Below are 20,624 nucleotides of genomic sequence, written 5' to 3' on the forward strand. Positions count from 1 at the left end.
CTGTTAACCACATGCCTTTTTCTAATGATGGGATGATCGCTCCTAACTTGACCATAAGAAACTTGGGCTTGAGGATGAAGCAACTGAGAAGGCACAGGTACAGAATAGGTCTCCATTGGCCTTTCTTTTTGGGTATTAGGAAGTTGAACAAGAATGCCATCCTCTCGTACTCCAGAGGACCCATTATATCGCTCCTCTTTGTAGTAAGGAGTTCACCTCTAGAGTGAGGATGTTGTCGTGAGAGTGATCCCTGAGGAGGGATGCGGGAAGCGGCTGTGGATGAGACAGCATGATGAACTCAATCATATAGCCATGTGGATGACATTTTGAACCCACTTGTCCATTTTTATTGCACTCCAAGCTGGTAGAAAGAGTGCCCGACGACCCCAGAAAGGAGTGGGGTGGTTCTGTGGCAGTAAGGGAGGCTCTCTAAAGCAGTTCTAAAACCAGGGGTCTGGGGCCCAACTGGGGGGGGTTGCAAACAGCTTTCAGAGGGTCAGACATACAAGGCCGGCATTAGACTTGCTGGGGCCCAGGGCAGAAAGCCTAACCCCCATCACCTGGGGCTGAAGCCCAGGGCTCCAAGCCCCACCACCCAGGTCTGAAGCCGAAGCCTGAGCAAATTAGCTTTGCAGGGCCCCCTGTGGTATGGGGCCCCTGGCAATTGCTCTGCTTGCTATCCCCTAACACTGGCCCTGGCTTTTATATGCAGAAAAAGAGTTATTGTGGCACAGGTGGGCCATAGATTTTTTTATTGTATGTTTGGGAGGGAGGGGGGGGGGGAACGACTTAGAAAAAGGTTGAGAACCCCTGCTCTAGAGTTCCTCAGAAAGATCTTTTTTGTGGAAATTGCATCTGGCAGGAAGAAGATTGTGAAGGTGGACCCAGAGAACAATATCTTTGAGCCTTCTGACACACTTCCATGATGGTTCGTATGGCCTCAGATAGAAAAACTGGAGGTTGTGTAACATTGTGTGGGCGGTGGACAGTAGAATTTATGCTTGGGAGCAGGTGTGTAAATACCCAGGGAAGAAAGTGTAGCCCTCTAATCTTTGAGGATGTGGAGAGAATCATCCGTTTTCTGGTTAAAAGATGGGACTCATTGAAAGGGAGGTTTTCAGTCATATTTTGCAATGCCCTGAGGAAACCAGAGGAACGGAGCCACAATTCCCTCCGCATGACTATGCCTGAAGTCACAGAGTGCGATGAAGTATCTGTCACATCCACAGGTGATAGAAGAGATGTCCTTGCTACCAGTTTCCTTTCCTCTATTGCCTAGAAGTGGGTCCCGTCTTGCCACAGCAGTTTTTCAGCAAAGTCCTCTAGTTCACTGTAATTCAGGAAATTGTATCTGGCAAGTAATCCCTGATACTTCAAAATCCTGAACTGAACGCTGGCTGAGAAGACCTTGCAAGCCAAAAGGTCCAACCACTTACCCTCCTTATTGGATTAAATGGAGCATGGGTCTTGTTGTTTGGACTGTCCCGTTGCTACCTAGGCTACAAGCGAATTGAGGGGGTGCAAGAAAAGAAACTCAGATCCCTTAACTGGTACATAGTAGCGTTCTTCTACCCCCTTGAGGGTAGGAGTATTGTGGCTGGTGTATGCCAAACTGTTCTAGGTGGCTCAAGGGTGATATTGTTAATTGGCAGAGTAACTCTACCCAGCGCTGATGAGCGAAAGATGTCCAGCAGCTTATGTTGAGTGCCTTGGATCTCCTCCAGAGGGATGTGAAGCTCTCCTGCCACTTTACACAGGAGATCCAGGCCAGCATGACAGAGCCAGAGGATGTTACAGTGGGCCCCACGGTATGGGGAACCAGTGGCTCTGTGACAGTTTGAATGGAGGAATATTGCCACAATATAGAAGGCTTCCTCAGATATTCATAGTGGCGGTAATCGATGGACAGTCCCTGCCCCAATTGGTCTCCTCCAAAGATGAAGACTTGGGACACCTGTTCCATCAGCAATACCGTCGGAGCTGGTGGAAGCATACAGACCATCGGAGCATGGGGTGTCTCAGCTGTGGCATGTCATAAATGGGAGATATAGTCTCCCTAAATAGAAGGTCCCAGAAGGCATGGAGACCTCAGCTTTCCTAGGACAAATACTTCCTGGGGGTGCTGGTGCTTTTCCTGACCTCCCTTGTATTAAGGGTACTCTTTCTGCACCAGGAACCAGAGCAGTAGTTTTCCCCAGAGCAGACAGTTCTCGCAATCTATGGGGCGCTGATACTGACAGGATATGCAGTTCGGTACCTGATATGGTGGATCTGTCAGCTTGTGCTATCTCTTCTTGTGTTTTAGAAGATGTTCCCTCCCCATGACTGGAACTCATGGAAGAAGTGTCCCCACTCTTAGGTTTGGGGGAAAACTCACTACCATGCTTATGTGCACGCTTCCTTACCTCCCGACTAGGCCCCAGCGCGGAGTCCACAGTGGTGGTCTGCCGGTGCCACACTCAGACTCTGTAGCTGGAGGCACACTCCTAGCTCTCAGGCCGATGTACCAGGGAGCTTCCCAGCCTAGGTCAGAATGAGGTCTCATGGCAACTTCCATGAGGTGCTTCCAGAGGTGGACGGCCCAGCCTTCTTGGGTAAGGCTGGGGAAGGACTGCACCTGGATGCAATGTGGTGAGAAGGAATTGGAGATGCGGTTGGTCCATCCCACCATCACCCAGACGAAACCATGAGGTAAAGCCAAGGGCACATGCATCGACCACTGGACACTACTACTTTCAAATTCTCCAGCTACGGACGCATGGTGCACATGTGTAAATCCTCAGTGGACTACAATAGGGACCATCACTCAAAGAAGAACAAAAAGTATCTATATAGCAAAATTCTGTACACACCTTTTCATTCTGAATTATGATTCCAACCACCTTTTACTCCATCTACCCACCCCTCTTTCCTTCTTCTCTTCATGGCCGCAAATTCTGTCCCCTATACTGTTAGACTGGACTGCAGCTGAAAATTCTGCAGTGAGGTGATGCCATCACATTACTATACATCAAGAAAGCTCTGTAAAATCATGCCACCATCCACCTCTTTCATTTATGTAATATCCCAGTCAAAATTTAAATAATGCTTTTCAATCCAATTTCTCAAGTCCCTTGTACATTCAGTAGCAGTATTGCTGATACACTACCAAGCCATTAGAGTACTCCTTTGGGGGTGGGAAGACAGTAAAGGGAGCGGAGGGATAGTAAAAATGGAAGACTTAATATATTAAATATATTGCCATGTTCTGTTTCATTCAATAACCCAAAATTTAAACACAATTGTGACGTAGGTTAAGATAGAACAGAAGATTCAGTGTGCATCAGTGTGCATAGAATAGAGCATTCAGTGTGGGTGCTGTTGAAGCCCCTAAGGAGACTGAAGTTGACTTCTTTATGAACCTAAGCTTCTGAACACAAGATTAAAATCCTTACTGTATGGCTCCTTGAGCATTGCTGGTGGTGATAGTTTGATAAAATAATCAAGGACACATAAGAGTAACTGAAAAGAGATCACCAGGTCATCTTCCATCTGCAATACTTTTCCTGAAAATGTAAAAAAAGAAGAATTTTATGAGTGAATGCTTGGAGTTTAAAATAAAATTATTCCTGACAGAAGGAATATTTGGATGTTTCACCTCAAAACCACTGTTAACGGATTCTGGATGTGAGCATGTCTGAAGTTTGATGTATTTAACCATGCATGATTTGCAAGGATTTATCACTCTGGAAATACATATGTAATTCACATTTTTTTTCTTAAACTGTGCATGAAGTTCTTACTTTCCAGCATATGACTTCCCCCCCACATCTTTTACTCAAGAATAATGACACTGTAGACAACTACTTTGCCTTCACATATCACTATTTTATATTTATGTAATTTTTCCCCCTTTTCTCTTCTCCAATTACTACTTAAACTTGGTTTTACAAAAAATACATAATTTCTCTTCATTTATACAGAGTCAGTTAAAAGCACAGCAATTGTTATATTCCAAGCTCAGGTTAGTCAGGCTGTTCAAACAGTCTTCGTGATAGGTGATATACTTACAAGTTACAGAAGTAGAAGTAGTAACAGCACTTGAAAAATTAACAGTATACAGTGTATACAGTTTAACAGTTATCCTTACCACTAGGACTAGAAGGGTACCACGTAGGCTCGCTTCCAGCCTCAGTTTGACTGAGCTCATCTACTTCCAAACCTCTTGTGGAACCTTTGTTATTGACCCTCCCATACCTAATAGAATTTTACCCCTTCCTCATGACCCTCAAAAAGGCAAGGCAGAAAACCTCCCCTACCCTTAACTTTATGGGTATGCTCAAGAATTTTAGGAGGAAACAAAAACTCTGTTATTTCAGCTGCTCCTAAGCAGGTTTTATTGACAGTTGTAAACACACAAGCTTTGTATACACTAGGGCTCCCATTGGTGCAAATGAGGATTTTTTTTCAATAAATTCCTTAGCGTAAAAGAGGCTTTAGATGCTGACTGTACTGCTATAACAATATGGTGCTGGCCTCCCATCCTTCACTAAGGCCCAAGCCCTTCACAGAGTGAGTCTTACCACAGTGAAGAAACAATCTTACAAACTTCTCCAGGTCCATTTAAAAAATAAATAAATAAAATACTGGTCAGGGTCAGGCAGCCATTTTCATGAAATAGGGGCATGTAAAAAAAAAAAAAAAAAAAAAGACAACCACCAAAAAACTATTCCACCCTCAAATCCAAGTGGCCAGAATAGCAGCAGCCTCCTAAGTAGCAGGAAAGATATCACATACCATATTCAAACTTCCCAGTCCATAATGCCAGCTAAGAGAACAGCCAAACGGTCTTGCTTCTTGTACTGGACATATCAAACAAAAAGTCTATAAATTCACTCCAATAAAAGAAATTACAATAATTACTAGAAACATAATTTACCTTTCGCCAACAAAAACGTGATCCAGGATGTTTTCAGAACCAATGGGAAACTCAATTCAGCAGCAGTCCTATACACAGATGACAAAGTAGTAAAAATTTCACAGCAACAGTTCTACAACAATTCTGAATATAGTCTCTGGAGAATCACTTGAGTCTGTGGACTCAATCATTTAGGGCAACGCAGAAAGTTTTCCTATACACTTTAAGGTTTATTAGTTACCACAATACATTCTGAATGGAACTAAAACTACAAACAAATTTTGAAATGGAAAGGCTAATTGTTCTTATTCCATTCAAGAAATGCTAAGCATTAATGTCTGGGTGAAGGAAGTGAATGTTGATAATTTACTCAAATTATTGTGAGTAGTTTTCTCTTGCTCATGTCTGACAAAAAGGTCCTATTCTCCAGTCACAGCATTAACTCAATCTAATTTTGGAAGCAGCCAATATTTCCTCTCATCTATTACTATGCTTATGAAGTTCATCCTGTCACTGTTAGTTTCTTTCATGCTGATACATAAGCCAGCAGGTGGAGATATTCATGGTGCAAGTGGCACCACAAATATACTGACCAAGTATATCACTTCTGCAGCTTTCTTCATTTCCCACTGAAACTCCCCTAGTCCCTGCTCAATCTAAACTAGTCACATGACATTTTGGTGCCATCAATAATTTTTTTCTTTTTTTGTATACACTTTAGAAGCAAGTAGTTAGAAAAGTAAAATACTAACATATGCTTTGGACTGCCTCCTAAATTTTATATATATAAATTATAAAAGCCAGACTTACTGACTGCTGGGCTGTACTACGTAGATAAGTCCACAAGTCCTAGAAAAAAAAAAATTCAGTTCCTTACTTTGCATCCCTTTCTCAGTCTAAAACAAATGTGTAGCATTCTTTGTTTCAGCTAAATACAGCAGAAATACATGCCACCTCAGAAAATGTCAGTTATTGTAATTAAAGAACATTGCCAATCTGCTTTACAAGTGTCACAAACAGCCACAATGGGCTGGTTATAACTAGTAGTTTTACAAGGAGCAGCTCTTCTTGGAATGCTTATATCAAACCTCACATAATAAAGCAATTTTAAAAAGTGATCTATTAAGTAATCATATTTTCCAGAAAGCCAGGATTTACATGCACATTATTTTCCAATGTCTTGTAAATAAATTGTAGACTCTGTAGTACACTCTCAAACTACTGGATGAAGTGTGTCTTGACTGTTTTACAGCCTGTATTGGATCAGTGTTACCATCTCATGATTCTGTTGAAAGAATTACCATATCAGTTTCTTCTTAAAACCCCAGGCTCTTGGAGTCAAGCAATAAGAGACTCACAACTCTCATTTTAAAAATAAGTTGCCCGAGGCCTCATGATTGAGGGAATAGAAACCACTAAAATATGATCCAAATGTGCAACCTAAAGGCTCAGGAACCAGAAGTCAAAAGCCTTAAAAAAAAAATTGTAAAGCCTCATGATTGAGTCAGACTCAAATTTTTGAATGCTTGAGATTGGCAATACTGTTTTAAATTTTATCCTTGTAATTTGCCTCAAAGTCCCTTCTTCTGTAATGTCACCGTACAAACGTTTTACAGAAAAAAAGATGAGAGGAAAAAAAAGGTAAAAATGAGGACTGGGTGAGGAAAGACACCAGACAAATAGTCGGGGCAAGATTTAAAAGGAAACATGCAGATTAAGGGACATTTTTATACTTCAGAAAAAGACCTATGGTTAGGGTTGCCAACTGTTTAATTACATAAACCCAAACACCCTTGTCCTGCCCCATCCCACCCCTTCCAAGGCCACAGCCCTGCCCTTTCTCCAAGGCCCCGCTCCTCCACTCACTCCAGCCTCAGTGGCTCGCTCTCCCCTACCCTCACTCACTTTCACCAGACTGGGGCAGGGCGTTGGGGTGTGGGCTCTGGGCTAAGCCTGGGGTATGGCATTGGGATACGGTGGAGGACTCAGGGTGCAAGCTCCAGAAGAGGGCTCGGGTACAGGAGGGGGCTCGGGGCTGGGAGAGAAGGTTGGGGTGCCGTAGGGGGTTTGGGAGAAAGTTTGGGTACTGGAGGGGGCTGGGGCAAGGGGTTTGGGTGCAGGAGGGGGCTTGGGGTGCAGGCTCCACCTGGGGGCACTTACCTTGGGTGGCTCCTGGAAGCGGCGGCTTGTCCAACAGCAGCTCCTAGACTCACAGGCAGCCAGATGGCTCTGTGCATGGACCCTGTCTGCAAGCAGTGTCCCCACAGCTTCCACTGGCTGCAGTTCCCCGTTCTCAGCCAATGGGAGCTGCGGAGTTGGCGCTCAGGGTGGGGGGCAGCAAGCAGAGACCTTCTGACCACACCTCCTCCTAGGAGCCACTGCTGGACATGTTACTGCTTCTGGCAGTGGCACAGAGCCAGGGCAGGTAGGGAGCCTGCTTAATCCCACTGCACCACTGGACTTTTAGAAGCCTAAAATCTCGCAGTTTGGCTTCAGTAGCCTCCAGGAGATCAAACCCAATTGCAGGTGACTCCTGGCCAAACCAGGACAGTTGGCAACCCTATCTATGGTAGGTTTGAGAAAAAATATTTTGGACTTGCCTAGCACTTTCCATCTTCCATCCTGATGATCAATGCAATGATAAACTGGATTAGAGTTAAAGAACAAAGAATTGATACTACCCATTTAGGAAAGCAAATCTACCATGTCCCTTTAGGCAATGGGAAGTATCAATAGGACATGCAGCAGCAAAACCTGCTGGAGTGTTGCTAAGCAACTGAAAAGAATTTGTTTAGATGAAAGGACTAGTTGCCTAACATATGAGGAGAAATACACTGGTGGGGGTGGGGGGGAAGGAGCAAGAACAGTGTATACCATGGGCAAGAGATAAAAGCCAACTTGTAGGCAGCCAGCTTAGAAGTATGTTTGAATTTCACAGCTAAACAAACATGAAAACGCAGACCACCAAGAACTGAAGACAGAAATCACTTACGGGCTATTCAGTGGCCCTGTCTCTATGCTTGATTTGGTTGCTTGCGCCTCAATGGCTGACAATACCCATACAATACACCTTCAGTCATTCTAAAGGGATACTTTAGGGCCATGGGACATTTTTTGGTGATGCACTGATACAAGAGACCATAACAGTTCAATGTCACAAAGCTGAAAAATACTTTAGCACTGCGGCAACTCTGGTGATGTCACAAGACTTGTGGCCCTCTTGCATTGATACTCAGTGGTGTGGAGTACCTCTCTCACTGAAGACTGCAATCAGAAAGGAATTTAAGAGCATTCTAGGAGAGGTTGAGATACTAGCATGAGGTACACACTAGCACTTCAATGGACCAAAAATTTTTGAGAGCTAGGAGAGTTCATCCCTGCCCCAGTAAACTCAAGAATAGCAAACTGCCTGTATTTCTGTCTTTGGAGAAATATCAAAACTCTATTTAAGAATTCTCTAAAGCAGCCTATGTTGGTTAAAAAAATAATAAAAGGATACACATAGAAGACTTAAATCTGCCCCATTCACCTTCAGTGTCTCCTTTCCTTCCCCCTCAGAAAAGGCTACAATTTTGTTAATTAATTTTGGGTTAGAGTTATGCAAGACAGTCTATTTCCTCATGTCATATTGGTGTATTTGTGATCAGCTGAGGCACTCAAAATTGCTCACCCTTAATACACAAGGAAGGGAGCTGCTGACAGACCATTTCCCATAAGCCTTCACCTCTGGAATGCACTTCCTCACAACCCCACAGCTCAGGAGAAAAAGACGCACACAGACACTTAAAGACGTTTAGATGTGCTCAAATCTCAACATTTTTCTCAGGCATTTTGTGGAGATGATGGGATGTGAACTGAATGGGATTACTTAGGTGGTGAGGTTTTCAGGGACAGTTTACCTGTACCATGCCTAAAAATGGAGGCTGGAGGCCCCTGGTGTTACCATAGTACAAATAATAGAAACAACAGGATGATCCGATAATGCAGTATAAAAGTTATGGTGTAAACAGTGTTTCTGTATAACAGATTTTAAGATACTGGGAGATATGCCTAAAGTTTAGGATGGGCACTTCTAGTACATATGTTTTAGAAATCAAAATAAATGTTGTCAGCTAAAAATGAATCGATCAGTTCAAACAAAAAAATTGTGCATTTTACCTTTCAAACTTGTGATATAGTGCAGATAATACATCATACTTCTTATTCAGTCGTGATACATTACTATCAACTTTAGTGCTTATGGTATCCATGTTAACATCCATCTCTCTCAGCAACCGAAGACATGTGCACACACTGCAAGGAAGACAGATGAGAGATGATGAGATCTGTTTCTTTAAAACAGGAAGAGAACATTTACCTTACAGTAACTGATTCTTTAAGAGGTGTTGTTCATACTTTTCATATGCTCAAGAAGTTTTTAGCTAGCAGTGTCTAATGGGGCCAGGATTGAGCCTTTTGTGCCCTCATGTCTCCCTCTTCCCCAGGATATAAAGAGCAGAGTGGGCCCGACCTTGCCTCAGTTTCTTCACAAATACAGACTCAGAGTAGGGACTCTGCATCAGTGGGGAAGGAGAGCAGGTGCTGAATCAGTGTGGGCAACATATCTGGAAGGACCAGTGTAACTGTAGGGTAAGTATCTGCTCTCTGAGTGATTGCCCACACAGATTCAGCTCTTTGCAATTAACAAACAGTTGTCTATTTACCTGCAGGTGGGTATAAGGAGTCTATCAGAAGGCATCCCTGCCTGGAGTGCTATTCTATGGCATGTCACAGCACAACCCATACTTCTCCCTCCATTTCCCTTTCAGTGGTTCCCAAAAATATACAAAAGCATTCCAAGTATACATATGCTCCCCTACAAGATTAATTTATTACAAAAGCAAACTCCATGCTACAAACCAACTCACCAACATTCCATCAAACTAATGGATGTCCCAATCCCATCAGTCCCAATGTCTCTCACCATGATCTGTATCTCAGTACACCTCCAGCATCTCACACCATGCCTCACTCCCAGGTATTGTTCTGGGGTCATTAGCCATGCCTCACCCAAGCCTTCAGCCTTCGTTGGCCCTATGGTTTCAGCTCTCCAGCTCAGAAAGCCAGTAGGCTCTCCCTCTGATGCTCTCAGCCTTCAAGCCCTCTCTAGCTGTCTTTGGCCATGGCTCTTTGGCTCAGGAAGGCCAACAAGCTAGCTCCTCCAGTGACTTCTTTCAATTTCTCCCACTTTCCAGGGAGGGAAAGCAGAAAGCTTTCAGTTCTCTGCAACCTTCCCCAGAGACCTCCTCCAGTCTCCTGAGTCCCAGATAACTGACTCCCAGATAACTTACACTTGCCCTTTTCCTGCCTGAACCAGGCAGCTCTCACCTACCCCTTTCCTGAGTGAGGCTTGCTAGCTGCTCTTGCACTAACTAGGGCCCAGGTACCCTCTTTTAAGCATATTTAGGAGGCAGCTGATGAGTCACAGATACACTAGATACCCCTTCCACTTAAAGGGGCCAGTCACCCTGTGACAGTCTTTTTTAACTAATGATGCAGGACAGCCCTACAGAAATGGTATCCAAACCTCTGGTCTGCACTAGGGCTTCTTGGTGCTCTGATAATAGAAATAGTGAACAGTAAATGTGTGGATCAAGCTCCACATTGCTGTTCTACTCATCTCAGGTATGGAAACTACCCAAACAGGCAGCCAAGGCAGCTTGAGCCCTAGTGGAATGAGCGCTAGTATGGTCAGGGAATTTTTCCTCACTAACTGATAGGTTCTTATGTAGTCAAAAACCCACCTGGATAACCTTTGAGTGAATGGTGGTGCCCTTTGACTGTCAAATGTCATTAATAGCCTAGGTGCATTCCTGAACACTTTTAGTTTATCTAAATAAAATGACACTGTCTAGCATGCAAAGCTTTGGAAAGAAAGCCACTTGGTGAACAGACCAATTTACATAGAATTTTGAGACTACCTTGAGCAGGAACTTTGGGTGAGGTCTAAGGGTAAACCCATAATTCTGAAATACCACAGACAGGGGACCTGACATACAAGCCTGTATCTCTCCTATCCTCCCACCTGATATAACATCCACCAGGAAATCAGTTTTCAATGAGAGGTGGTAAAAGGAGCAGGTTACTAATGGCTCAAAGAAGGGACCCATCAACACTGCTAGTCCTATATTCAGATTAAAGGAGGGAGGAAGCACCTAAACTGGGAGGCGGGGGTGGAAATGCATGCATGAATCTCAGGAATTTTGTTACAGTAGGAAGTGAAGACAGCATGGCTTACAGATAATTCTGCAAAATGAATTCTTATTTTGAGTTGAAGAGTCCAGATTGCTTTCAAGTAAGTTGCCCAGTATTGTTGAAACTGGAGATGTCAGTGATGAAAGCTGTTGCTGAGCTATCTGGATGGAAAAATCTGTTAGTTTAGTTCTGAAAGCCAATTTGGTTGAAAGGTTTCCTGTTCTGGAGTAGAATGTTCTGAACCTCAGCTGTACAGCTCCTTTCAGTATACTTCATTCAGCCGGCTATCAGGTGTAAAGATGCTAAGTCATTGTTCTAAGAGACTCAGGTGGAACAGGCTCTGTGATGATCGGATAATTCTAATACGAGAATTGCCTGGCTCATGCTGGAGCTATCATGATACACCCTGTATCCTTGTCTCAGGAGCCTTCAAGGGTAAGGCTAAAAGGAACTGCCAGCTCATTTAGTCCAGTGGTTCTCAACAAGGGGTCTGCGTACCCCTGGGGGTACACAGAGGTCTTCCGGGGGTACTCAGCTCATCTAGATCAATGTTTCTCTACCTGTCGGTCGCAGCCCTCAGGGTGGTCATGGGACAGGTTTAGGGCAATTGCAAGTGTAGGGTTGGCAGTAGGGGTGGCAAGCAGGGCAACTGCCCAGGCCCCCACACCCCAGGGAGCCCTGCAAAGCTAAGTTACATGCTTCAGCCCCACCACCTGCGGCTCAGGCTTCAGACAAGGCTCACAACTGAAAAACAATTTCAAGTATCACACAGAAATGTAAAAATATTTATATTCCAAATTGATTTTATAATGTGGTAAAAATGAGAAAATAAGCAATTTTTCAGTTATAGTGTGCTGTGACACTTTTGTATTTTTAAGCAAGGACTTTAAGTGAGGTAAAACTTGGGGTATGCAAGACAGACTCCTGAAAGGGGGACAGTAGTCTGGAAAGGTTGAGAACCACAGATGTAGTCTGATCTCCTGTATACCATAGGTCACCAGCACTATCCAGCACCTGCACACTAAATCCAACAACCAAAATTACACAATATTACAGCCCACAGGAGACTGAACTATTACCTGCAACAGGCAGAGAACAGGAGGGGCCAAGGAGCACCGTTAAGTGAGGCCTCCACAACAGCAGGGAAATTAAGTTATATATACACCCAGATGATCCTGGCAAGCACAGGAAGGCAAAAACCCCATCAGCTACAGAAGAAGACAAAAACCCCTAAAGTCATTGCAAAATTCCTTTCCAACCCCACATATGGTGTCATAAATATAAAGGGAAGGGTAAACCCCTTTGAAATCCCTCCTGGCCAGGGGAAAGCTCCTCTCACCTGTAAAGGGTTAAGAAGCTAAAGGTAACCTCGCTGGCACCTGACCAAAATGACCAATGAGGAGACAAGATACTTTCAAAAGCTGGGAGGAGGGAGAGAAACAAAGGGTCTGTGTCTGTCTGTAGTCGTCTTGGCCAGGGACAGAACAGGAATGGAGTCTTAGAACTTTTAGTAAGTAATCTAGCTAGGTATGTGTTAGATTATGATTTCTTTAAATGGCTGAGAAAAGAATTGTGCTGAATAGAATAACTATTTCTGTCTGTGTATCTTTTTTGTAACTTAAGGTTTTGCCTAGAGGGGTTCTCTATGTTTTTGAATCTAATTACCCTGTAAGATATCTACCATCCTGATTTTACAGGGGGGATTTCTTTATTTCTATTTACTTCTATTTTTTATTAAAAGTCTTCTTGTAAAACACTGAATGCTTTTTCATTGTTCTCAGATCCAAGGGTTTGGGTCTGTGGTCACCTATGCAAATTGGTGAGGCTTTTTATCCAACATTTCCCAGGAAAGGGGGGGTGCAAGTGTTGGGAGGATTGTTCATTGTTCTTAAGATCCAAGGGTCTGGGTCTGTAGTCACCTAGGCAAATTGGTGAGGCTTTTTACCAAACCTTGTCCAGGAAGTGGGGTGCAAGGTTTTGGGAAGTATTTGGGGGGAAGGACGCGTCCAAACAGCTCTTCCCCAGTAACCAGTATTAGTTTGGTGGTGGTAGCGGCCAGTCCAAGGATAACGGGTGTAATATTTTGTACCTTGGGGAAGTTTTGACCTAAGCTGGTAAAGATAAGCTTAGGAGGTTTTTCATGCAGGTCCCCACATCTGTACCCTAGAGTTCAGAGTGGGGGAGGAACCGTGACATATGGTGATAAGTTAGACTCCCAGCACATGAGTAAGAACTAGCCTGCCATGCACCTGAGAGAGAGAATATGCTCAGTACCATCTCAGAGCACTGGCCCTCTCCATTCCATGTCCTACCTCTAGGTGGGGCCATCCCTGATACTTCAAAGGATGGATATTCAAAAAACAGAATACAGAGGGATGGAAATCCTTTCTGACCCCTGCATGGGGCTGGCTGAAACCCTAAAGCATAAGCATTTAGGAACATAGGACATTCTAGATACCCCTATATATACACACCCCTATCTACATACTACTGCAATATCTGTATAAAATAGGCCTTAAGAGGAATATGAAAGCTAACATGCTTATTATTAATATGCATGTGTTAATGTTATATATGAAGCAGTGAATTCCCTCTAGATGATGTTACTAGAACGAAGTTTAAGATCAGAAAACCTAGCCTAGGTAAAAAGAGATAAACAGGTCTGTCCTAGCCAAAGGACTGTGGGTTTACCTCAATTACCATATTAGCTATAAACAAAGCTATCAAGCTAAACCAGCAGGGGTTATCCTGAGTCTGAATATGACAGATGGAGAATTAAAATGGCTCCTGCACCCCACAGGAGACTGAATCCCCAGGAGGCCTGTCAGACTTACAAGACAAAGACAGCCCCTTGGGAATATAACAAACAGACACTCCATCTTGATCCTTCACGTTAAGGAGACAAAGAAACCAAATGATGTAATCTCTATGATGGATCCTGGCCAGTAAAAAGCTGGAAAGGAGATGCAGGGCCCCCCCGCAGGAACCATCTTGAATAAAGACTACTGTGCTAGATAACATTTTACATACTTAGATGCATGTTTTCCCCTTTTGCTTGTAACCATCTCTACCCTTTATCTCCTTTACTAGGAGTTATTCAATCCATGCTCTTTTGTTAATAAAGTCGTATTATTTTTACCATAAACCAATTCAGTGCTGTGTTTGAAGGGAAGGGTGTATTTATCCCAGTTAAAGTACATGACAGTTTATTAATTTAATAGATCAGCAAACTCAATATCTTCTGTGAATGCACAGTGGTAGGGACTGTGCATTACACAGAAACATCTCTGAGGAGCTTGAGTTCAGTGAATGTCACCTGCTCGGTGAGGTCTAATCCAGGAGAGCCTTGAGGAGTTTGCTGGTGAGGAAGACAGACTGGAGTGGCAGAAAGCTGACAGTCTAATCACCAGCAAAACATATTCTTGCTGAGTCAGAAAGAAAACAGTGGCTCACAGATCTGGGTATCCCCAGAAGCATGTTTCAAACACATAAACCAGAAGCGAGGCCCAAGGCTGCTGAGCCCCGCCCCTTACAATCACAAGCAATCCTATCATAGAATCGCATTCATAAATTTGTCCAGCTCTCTCAAAACTAATTAAGTTGTTTGCCCTCACTGTCATGGGTATCTATGGAAAGGTATACATGAGTCCTAGTGTCCAGGGGATGAGGAAGGTGTTGAAAGGGAGCCTGAACTTGTGTCCCCATTGCAGCAGGTATCAGTAATGTGCTCTGGTGCAAAATGCACCACACACAGATGTTTGACTTCCCGACAGAATGGGGATGATCTTGCTCCCCCTTGCCTGTAAATATAGTGCATTGCTATAGTGTTGTCAGCCAGCACTTGACTTGCTGATTCCTGAAGGTGTAGCAATGCCTTTTCATGCCAGGCCAATTGTCTTAACTTCTAAAATGCTTATGTGCAAGCAGGCTTCCTAAGGAGACCACAGTCCCTGAATTGCCAGTTAATCCAAATAAGCCCACTCACGCCCGCACATAGGAATCTATTATAAAGGTTTTTGGAGGTAGAGACATGGATTAGGGAAATTCTTCTCCACACCTGAAGTTGCTCTGTCCACCCAATTTAAGAAAGATGATTTCCAGTGGGACTATGATCAACAAGTTGTCAGGACCCTGGTCTCAAACCCCAGTCTCAAATCCAGGCCCACTGGGTTCCTGAGAAGCAGTCTTGGCCATCATGCCACACCAATTCAAATTATCAATGAATTCACAGACTTGAGTAGGTCAGCTTCCAGAATTTCACAACCAGCTTCCTGACTGGCTGGTAACCAATACAAAATCCCTACTTCCTTTCTGGCCTTGTCTCAGCGACAAGCCATTACCCACTAGCTGCTACTTGGATCCTGTTTGACCCTGTCTTGCCACCCCACCTGATCCTGCCTTGCTGCCTCACGCAACCCCACCAGATACCTCAGTGTACCTTCCCCTTAGATTAGATCTCTTGGCTATCATATCTCTTGTGTAGAGTAAATATAAAAATCAGAATTAAACTTTGCTTGAGTTTGATTAAAGAAGTGTGTTATAAAGAAAAGGCTTGAAAATAATGAGTTAAGTTCAGAAGGAATGCAGTGGAAAGAATGTCTGGTTCAAAAAAAAAAAAAAAAAAACAGAAGAAGTTTTTAAAAAGAAGGCCTCTGACCGATAGAGGTTACTGCAGATGGTTTTAAATAAGACAGATAATCTGTCTTAGAAGGAGGCAACATGAACCTTGATACCCCACATACTTCCTTGTTACCTCAAAAGTGTTCTCTCAAAGATTAGGGCCTATGCAAATCCAGGTGCAAACGAAGAACCGTTGGTCAGCAAAGAGACGGGGAAGAGATAGGGAGGAAAGGCCTTGGCAAATCTTATCTGGATTAAAACTGGAAATAAAAGTAAACTGTCTCAAATTGCCAATTACTGACTCAGCTAAAAACCAATGACATCACGTGTTTGTTAAAGCATTCAAAAAGTAAACTCTAACAGGGTTCATTGCGAAGACCTGCCTGGCCAAGTTGGAGCCAATCAATATGGGTCTAAGCACTCCTGGGTGTAGTCTATTTGTATCTATCTTTATCAAATACTTCTAAATGTTTCATTATTGTTAGTACATAATAAATTGATTATTTAGGCTTTTGGGGCATGTTTAGAGCAACTGTATAAATAGTTGCTCTAAACAGTCAGCCTTTAGATTTAATGAAGAAATTATGTTTAAATGAATGTTGTGGTAATACCCTGCATGAATAATAAGTACAACATCTTGCATGAGCTCTGACTACTTATCTGGACCACTCTTTAACCCACCTAATCCCTGGGCATCACATGTCTGCATGTGGCATCTGCTAGGTAGATATACTGATCTCAACCCCTTTTGCGTGGATCAAAGGTGAAGTGTGGCATACTGTGTGATGTGAGTGTATATTGCAAAGCATACAAGTATGAGACAGTCTCACTGATGTTCTTAGACAGACATGAAATTGACTTACAAGGTCTGTCATTGTTTGACACTGTTGTTGTAGAAGTTAGACCCTCACTGATCTGAAGTCTAATACTGATGCTCTGAATTCTAAGCTCCAAGTTGGACTTAGTTTTGGTTTCTGACATTGAAACCCAGCAAGGTAAGAAGTTTTAGGATTGTTTGCACCAAGTTAGTCACCTGTTCTCCTTGAATTAGCCATTCAGCTTCATGGTGATGAAAACTGTTGGAGCTATGAAGAGGACAAAAGGAAGGACTCCATTCTGATAACATGATGTTCCTACCATGAATTTCAGGTATTTTCTGTGAGCTGGACATAAGGAAATGTGAAAATAGGCATCTGGCAAGTCAAAAGCTGCAAACCAGTCCACAGGATCCAGTAAACTGATTGTAGAAACTGAGGTTGAAGGTGGTGAGGTGATGTAAAAGAATGAGTCTCCAACCCAGTCTTCTTTGTGAACAAAGTGGGAGTGGGAACAAAAAGGACCCTGCCTCTGAACTCCAGCGGCACTTTCTCCACTACTCCCACTTGAAAAGAGTCTACCTCCTGCTTCAACAGTCTCCTGTGAAAAGGGCTCCTGAAGACGAATCTGGGCAGAGGGGAAGGTGGCTAGAAGGGACTGAAACTGGATGGATAGTCCTTGTTTATGATCAAGGACCCCATGGTTCATGGTAATTATACCCCAAGCTTCTTGAAAATGGAAGACAGTTGCCATGGTAGAACAAAAAAGATCCTGTGATGTGCCAACCAAATTCCCAATGTTGGTGTCAAATGTGATGCTCATTCAAAGCTCCAGACTCAGGAGGCAGCAGACTGTTGCCTCCAGTGAAATATCTGCCTCTTCCTCAGTGGCTTGGAAGATCTTCGATGGCTGACCATAACACTTGAAATACAGCTGTTGTGTTGTCTGCTTTCTTTTTTGGGGTTGGGAGAGTGCCCCAAGGAATGCAAAGTTGCCCTGGAATCTTTCAGGGTATGATGTGCCTCATCAGTACCACTGCTGAAGAGCTTGTAGCTCTGAAATGGGAAGACCTTGTTGTTGCTTGGGCTTTCTTAGGGATTCCTGCAGACTGAAGCCACAACAGTCTTCTTCTGGCAATTGTGTTCACTGCCTTGTCAGACGTGTCCAGTTCAGCCTGCAAGGATATTCTAGCAGTCAATTGGACCTCAGCCAGGAGGGCTTTCAATTCTTCTTGATACTCCTTGAGTAGCTTATCCACAAAGTTAGTTTGTCCTAGTTGAAGAAATCACTGAGAGCAGAGCTTGGTAATTTGCAACCCACATTTGGAGGCTAGCAGATAAACAGACCTTCCAGCCAAAAAGATCCATTTTTTGAGACTCCTCTTCTCTGGGGGTGGATTTCAAAGAACCTTGCTGCTTTGTCCTCTAGACAAAACCAGAAAAAGCCAGGGGAAAGACAGTTGATAAAAATATTCAAACCCCTTTGCAAGGACTTATTTTTTGTCCACTCTCAGAGTTGGAGTCAATGCAGATGTGTGTCATGTTTTGACAGGTTCCAGCAGACCATCATTTATCAGCACAACTAATCTCCCTGGAGTTGCAGACTAAACCATGTCCAAGAATGTGTGTTTCTCTTGTACGGTCTCAAAGGGAATATCTAAGATTCTGCCATTTGTTTTATCAAGTCTTAGAAAACTGCAAATTCATCTGCACCATCTCCCACAAAGAAGAGATCAGGGTGGACAAAAATCAAGACTGTTTTCCTCAAAAAACATTTTAAAAAAATTTTAATAAAAGAAAAAGATATCTAAAGAGTTTTAATCAAGCTATATCTTTGAACTATAATGTCTCATCATGGAATAGGGATTATAAATTCTAATTCTGTAGTATGAGACAATATATTCATGTAATGTTTAAGAAAAGTTTTCTAAATGAGTTCCAATAGTTCATGGATTAGGGACCCAATCTTATGGGGTTCCACAGGCTTCTCTATAGATTATTTAACCTTTAATCTTTCTATCTACCTAATGGGACTCAGTGTTCAGTCTAGAAAATACCATCAGAAATGCTTAGTTCGTTTTGCAGTTCTCAAACTGTGGCTGTGTCTCCAGAGGTAACATGCTTGTTAACAGCAAAAATGTTTGTAAATATACAGAGGTGAGAAATAACAGACCTCAACTCTGTTGTCCCTCTGCAAATTTGTGTACACAAAGTCAATCCCTTACCTCTCTCTAAAAGTACAAAGTTTCAAAAAGTTCAATGAATAGAAGATGGTTGGGGGCGGAATAGATCTAGACAAGGAGAAGAAGTCTGGAGATAAATGTAAGAAGCGAAGGACATAATATTTTAACAAAACAAGCATGTTTGCTGTTGAAGAAAAAATCCAGAATACTTAACGCTGTTGTTTTAGTTAAACAAAATTTAAATGTCTGTCTGGAGATGTTCTCCTCCTAATACAGTAGGACAAGATAATCCTCCAAAAATTAATGATTAACCTGTTGAACTGGAGATAGTTCACCTCCCAATGACTTCATAAATATCTGCTTCAATTACCTTTGGTAAATGAAATAACCAAACAATCATTCATTTTCTGACATAGCTGTAAAACTAATCTGAAAGTTTTCAAAATAAATCACAGTTTAAAAGTGTATAGTGTGTACCTTCTAAAAATGAAATCTACATTTATCTGTGTTGTGAAGAATATGTAATAAAGTTATAACAGCCAACAAGAATGCACTTTTATGTAGAAAACCATGATTAAAATGAGTCTCCCTGACTAGTGATTTAAATCAAATCCACCCTGGAAGAGATTAGTAAAGCCAGGACTGGGTGCTCCTACTCTGGAGAAAGTTGTTCCTCTCGACTCTCCTCTTTTTGCCCCTGCAGCAGCCATGGATGAAAGATATTCTGTGGAGACTGACTGTGTTACCTCTTCAGAGAAGGAGACCTAGGACACAAAGGAGGATGCCAGCTTCCTGGAATAGGGCTGAATATGCCAGGGAGCCCAATATTGCCAGGGCATATATGGGTAATGCTATTGAAGATGCCCTGGGGAATATCAGATGGGATATCTTTGTATGGTCCTGATCTCTTTATAACTTCCTTCATTGACTGTTCCCCGAAATCTCTCCCCAACTTCTACTGAGCTACCCCGTGGTGAGATGGAGGACAAGTAGGAGATGATTCCCTGCTGAGTTAAGAGGAAGAGAAGAAAAAGAAATGTCCCCTCTCTAGAGGAAGAGACAGTTGTATCAGGAGTACCCTGCCTGCAAACCAAGGACTGTGATATAGTACACCTCTTTGGCCAGATGTGGCTACTCTAAAGCAGTGGTTTTCAAACTTTTAGGCTGTGTACCCCTTTCCAAATAATGTCGTCTACTGTGTACCCTCATCTGAGATAAGGTCATAGTATGTCTATGATTTCATTATCAAATCTTACTAAATAAAATGCATTGTCTGCCATTACAGGACTTTTCTCACATACCCCCCGATGAGAGCTCGCATAACCTAGCGATATTTACACCCTAGTTTGAAAACCACTGTTCTAAAAGTAAAGGGTTTTGTATTGGCCTCCCTAAGCCTCTCTCCAGTAAAAGTGACTTTGGTACCTGAACCACAGACAGATCACTCAGTACTGTGTATTGCTTTTGTGCCAAGGAGGTCTGTACCAACATCTTGGGTTCAGTGAAGTATTCTGTACTGAGGTGATGGGTACCACCATCAACAAGTACCTAGTAGGTGGGGAGGTACTGGATACAGAGGTACTTGGTGCCTGGGTAGGACTGTGGGGCCCTGTGGTCCTTTGGCGGAGATGGTACCACTTGAGCCACCTTAGACTCTAGTACTTAAGTACTAGAATAGGTCTTTTCAGTCTTACGACTCTTCGTTGACTGAGCCAGGAGTGAGTCATGGTGACTTCTGTCTCCTGCTAGGTGTTGAGGAAGGTAATCTGCATCCTGGCTAGTCTTTGGCCATGCTCCTTCCTGCTGCAGTGACAACTATACCAACGTAATAGTGGATGAGGCCTCTGATGGGAAGTGGCTCTGAACAGATTTATC

At 43.0% G+C, this 20,624-nt stretch overlaps 1 protein-coding gene across 4 annotated transcripts in view; it reads right to left on the reverse strand.

Moving 5' to 3' along the window:
* The window catches only part of RB1 (RB transcriptional corepressor 1), a 170,545-nt gene that overhangs the window by 135,355 nt on the left and 14,566 nt on the right, over nucleotides 1–20,624 (reverse strand). For all 4 annotated transcript variants that reach the window (XM_084610898.1, XM_084610897.1, XM_084610896.1 and 1 more), the window contains 4 exons: nucleotides 9,056–9,190; nucleotides 5,708–5,746; nucleotides 4,919–4,986; nucleotides 3,435–3,545 (listed from right to left, as the gene is read on the reverse strand). In XM_084610898.1, coding sequence (XP_084467024.1) covers nucleotides 3,435–3,545; nucleotides 4,919–4,986; nucleotides 5,708–5,746; nucleotides 9,056–9,190 — 353 coding nt within the window. The remainder of the gene's footprint in view (nucleotides 1–3,434; nucleotides 3,546–4,918; nucleotides 4,987–5,707; nucleotides 5,747–9,055; nucleotides 9,191–20,624) is intronic.

The sequence above is a fragment of the Lepidochelys olivacea genome (assembly GCF_965140295.1).
Source record: "Lepidochelys olivacea isolate rLepOli2 genome assembly, chromosome: 1".
Classification (NCBI taxonomy): domain Eukaryota; kingdom Metazoa; phylum Chordata; order Testudines; family Cheloniidae; genus Lepidochelys; species Lepidochelys olivacea.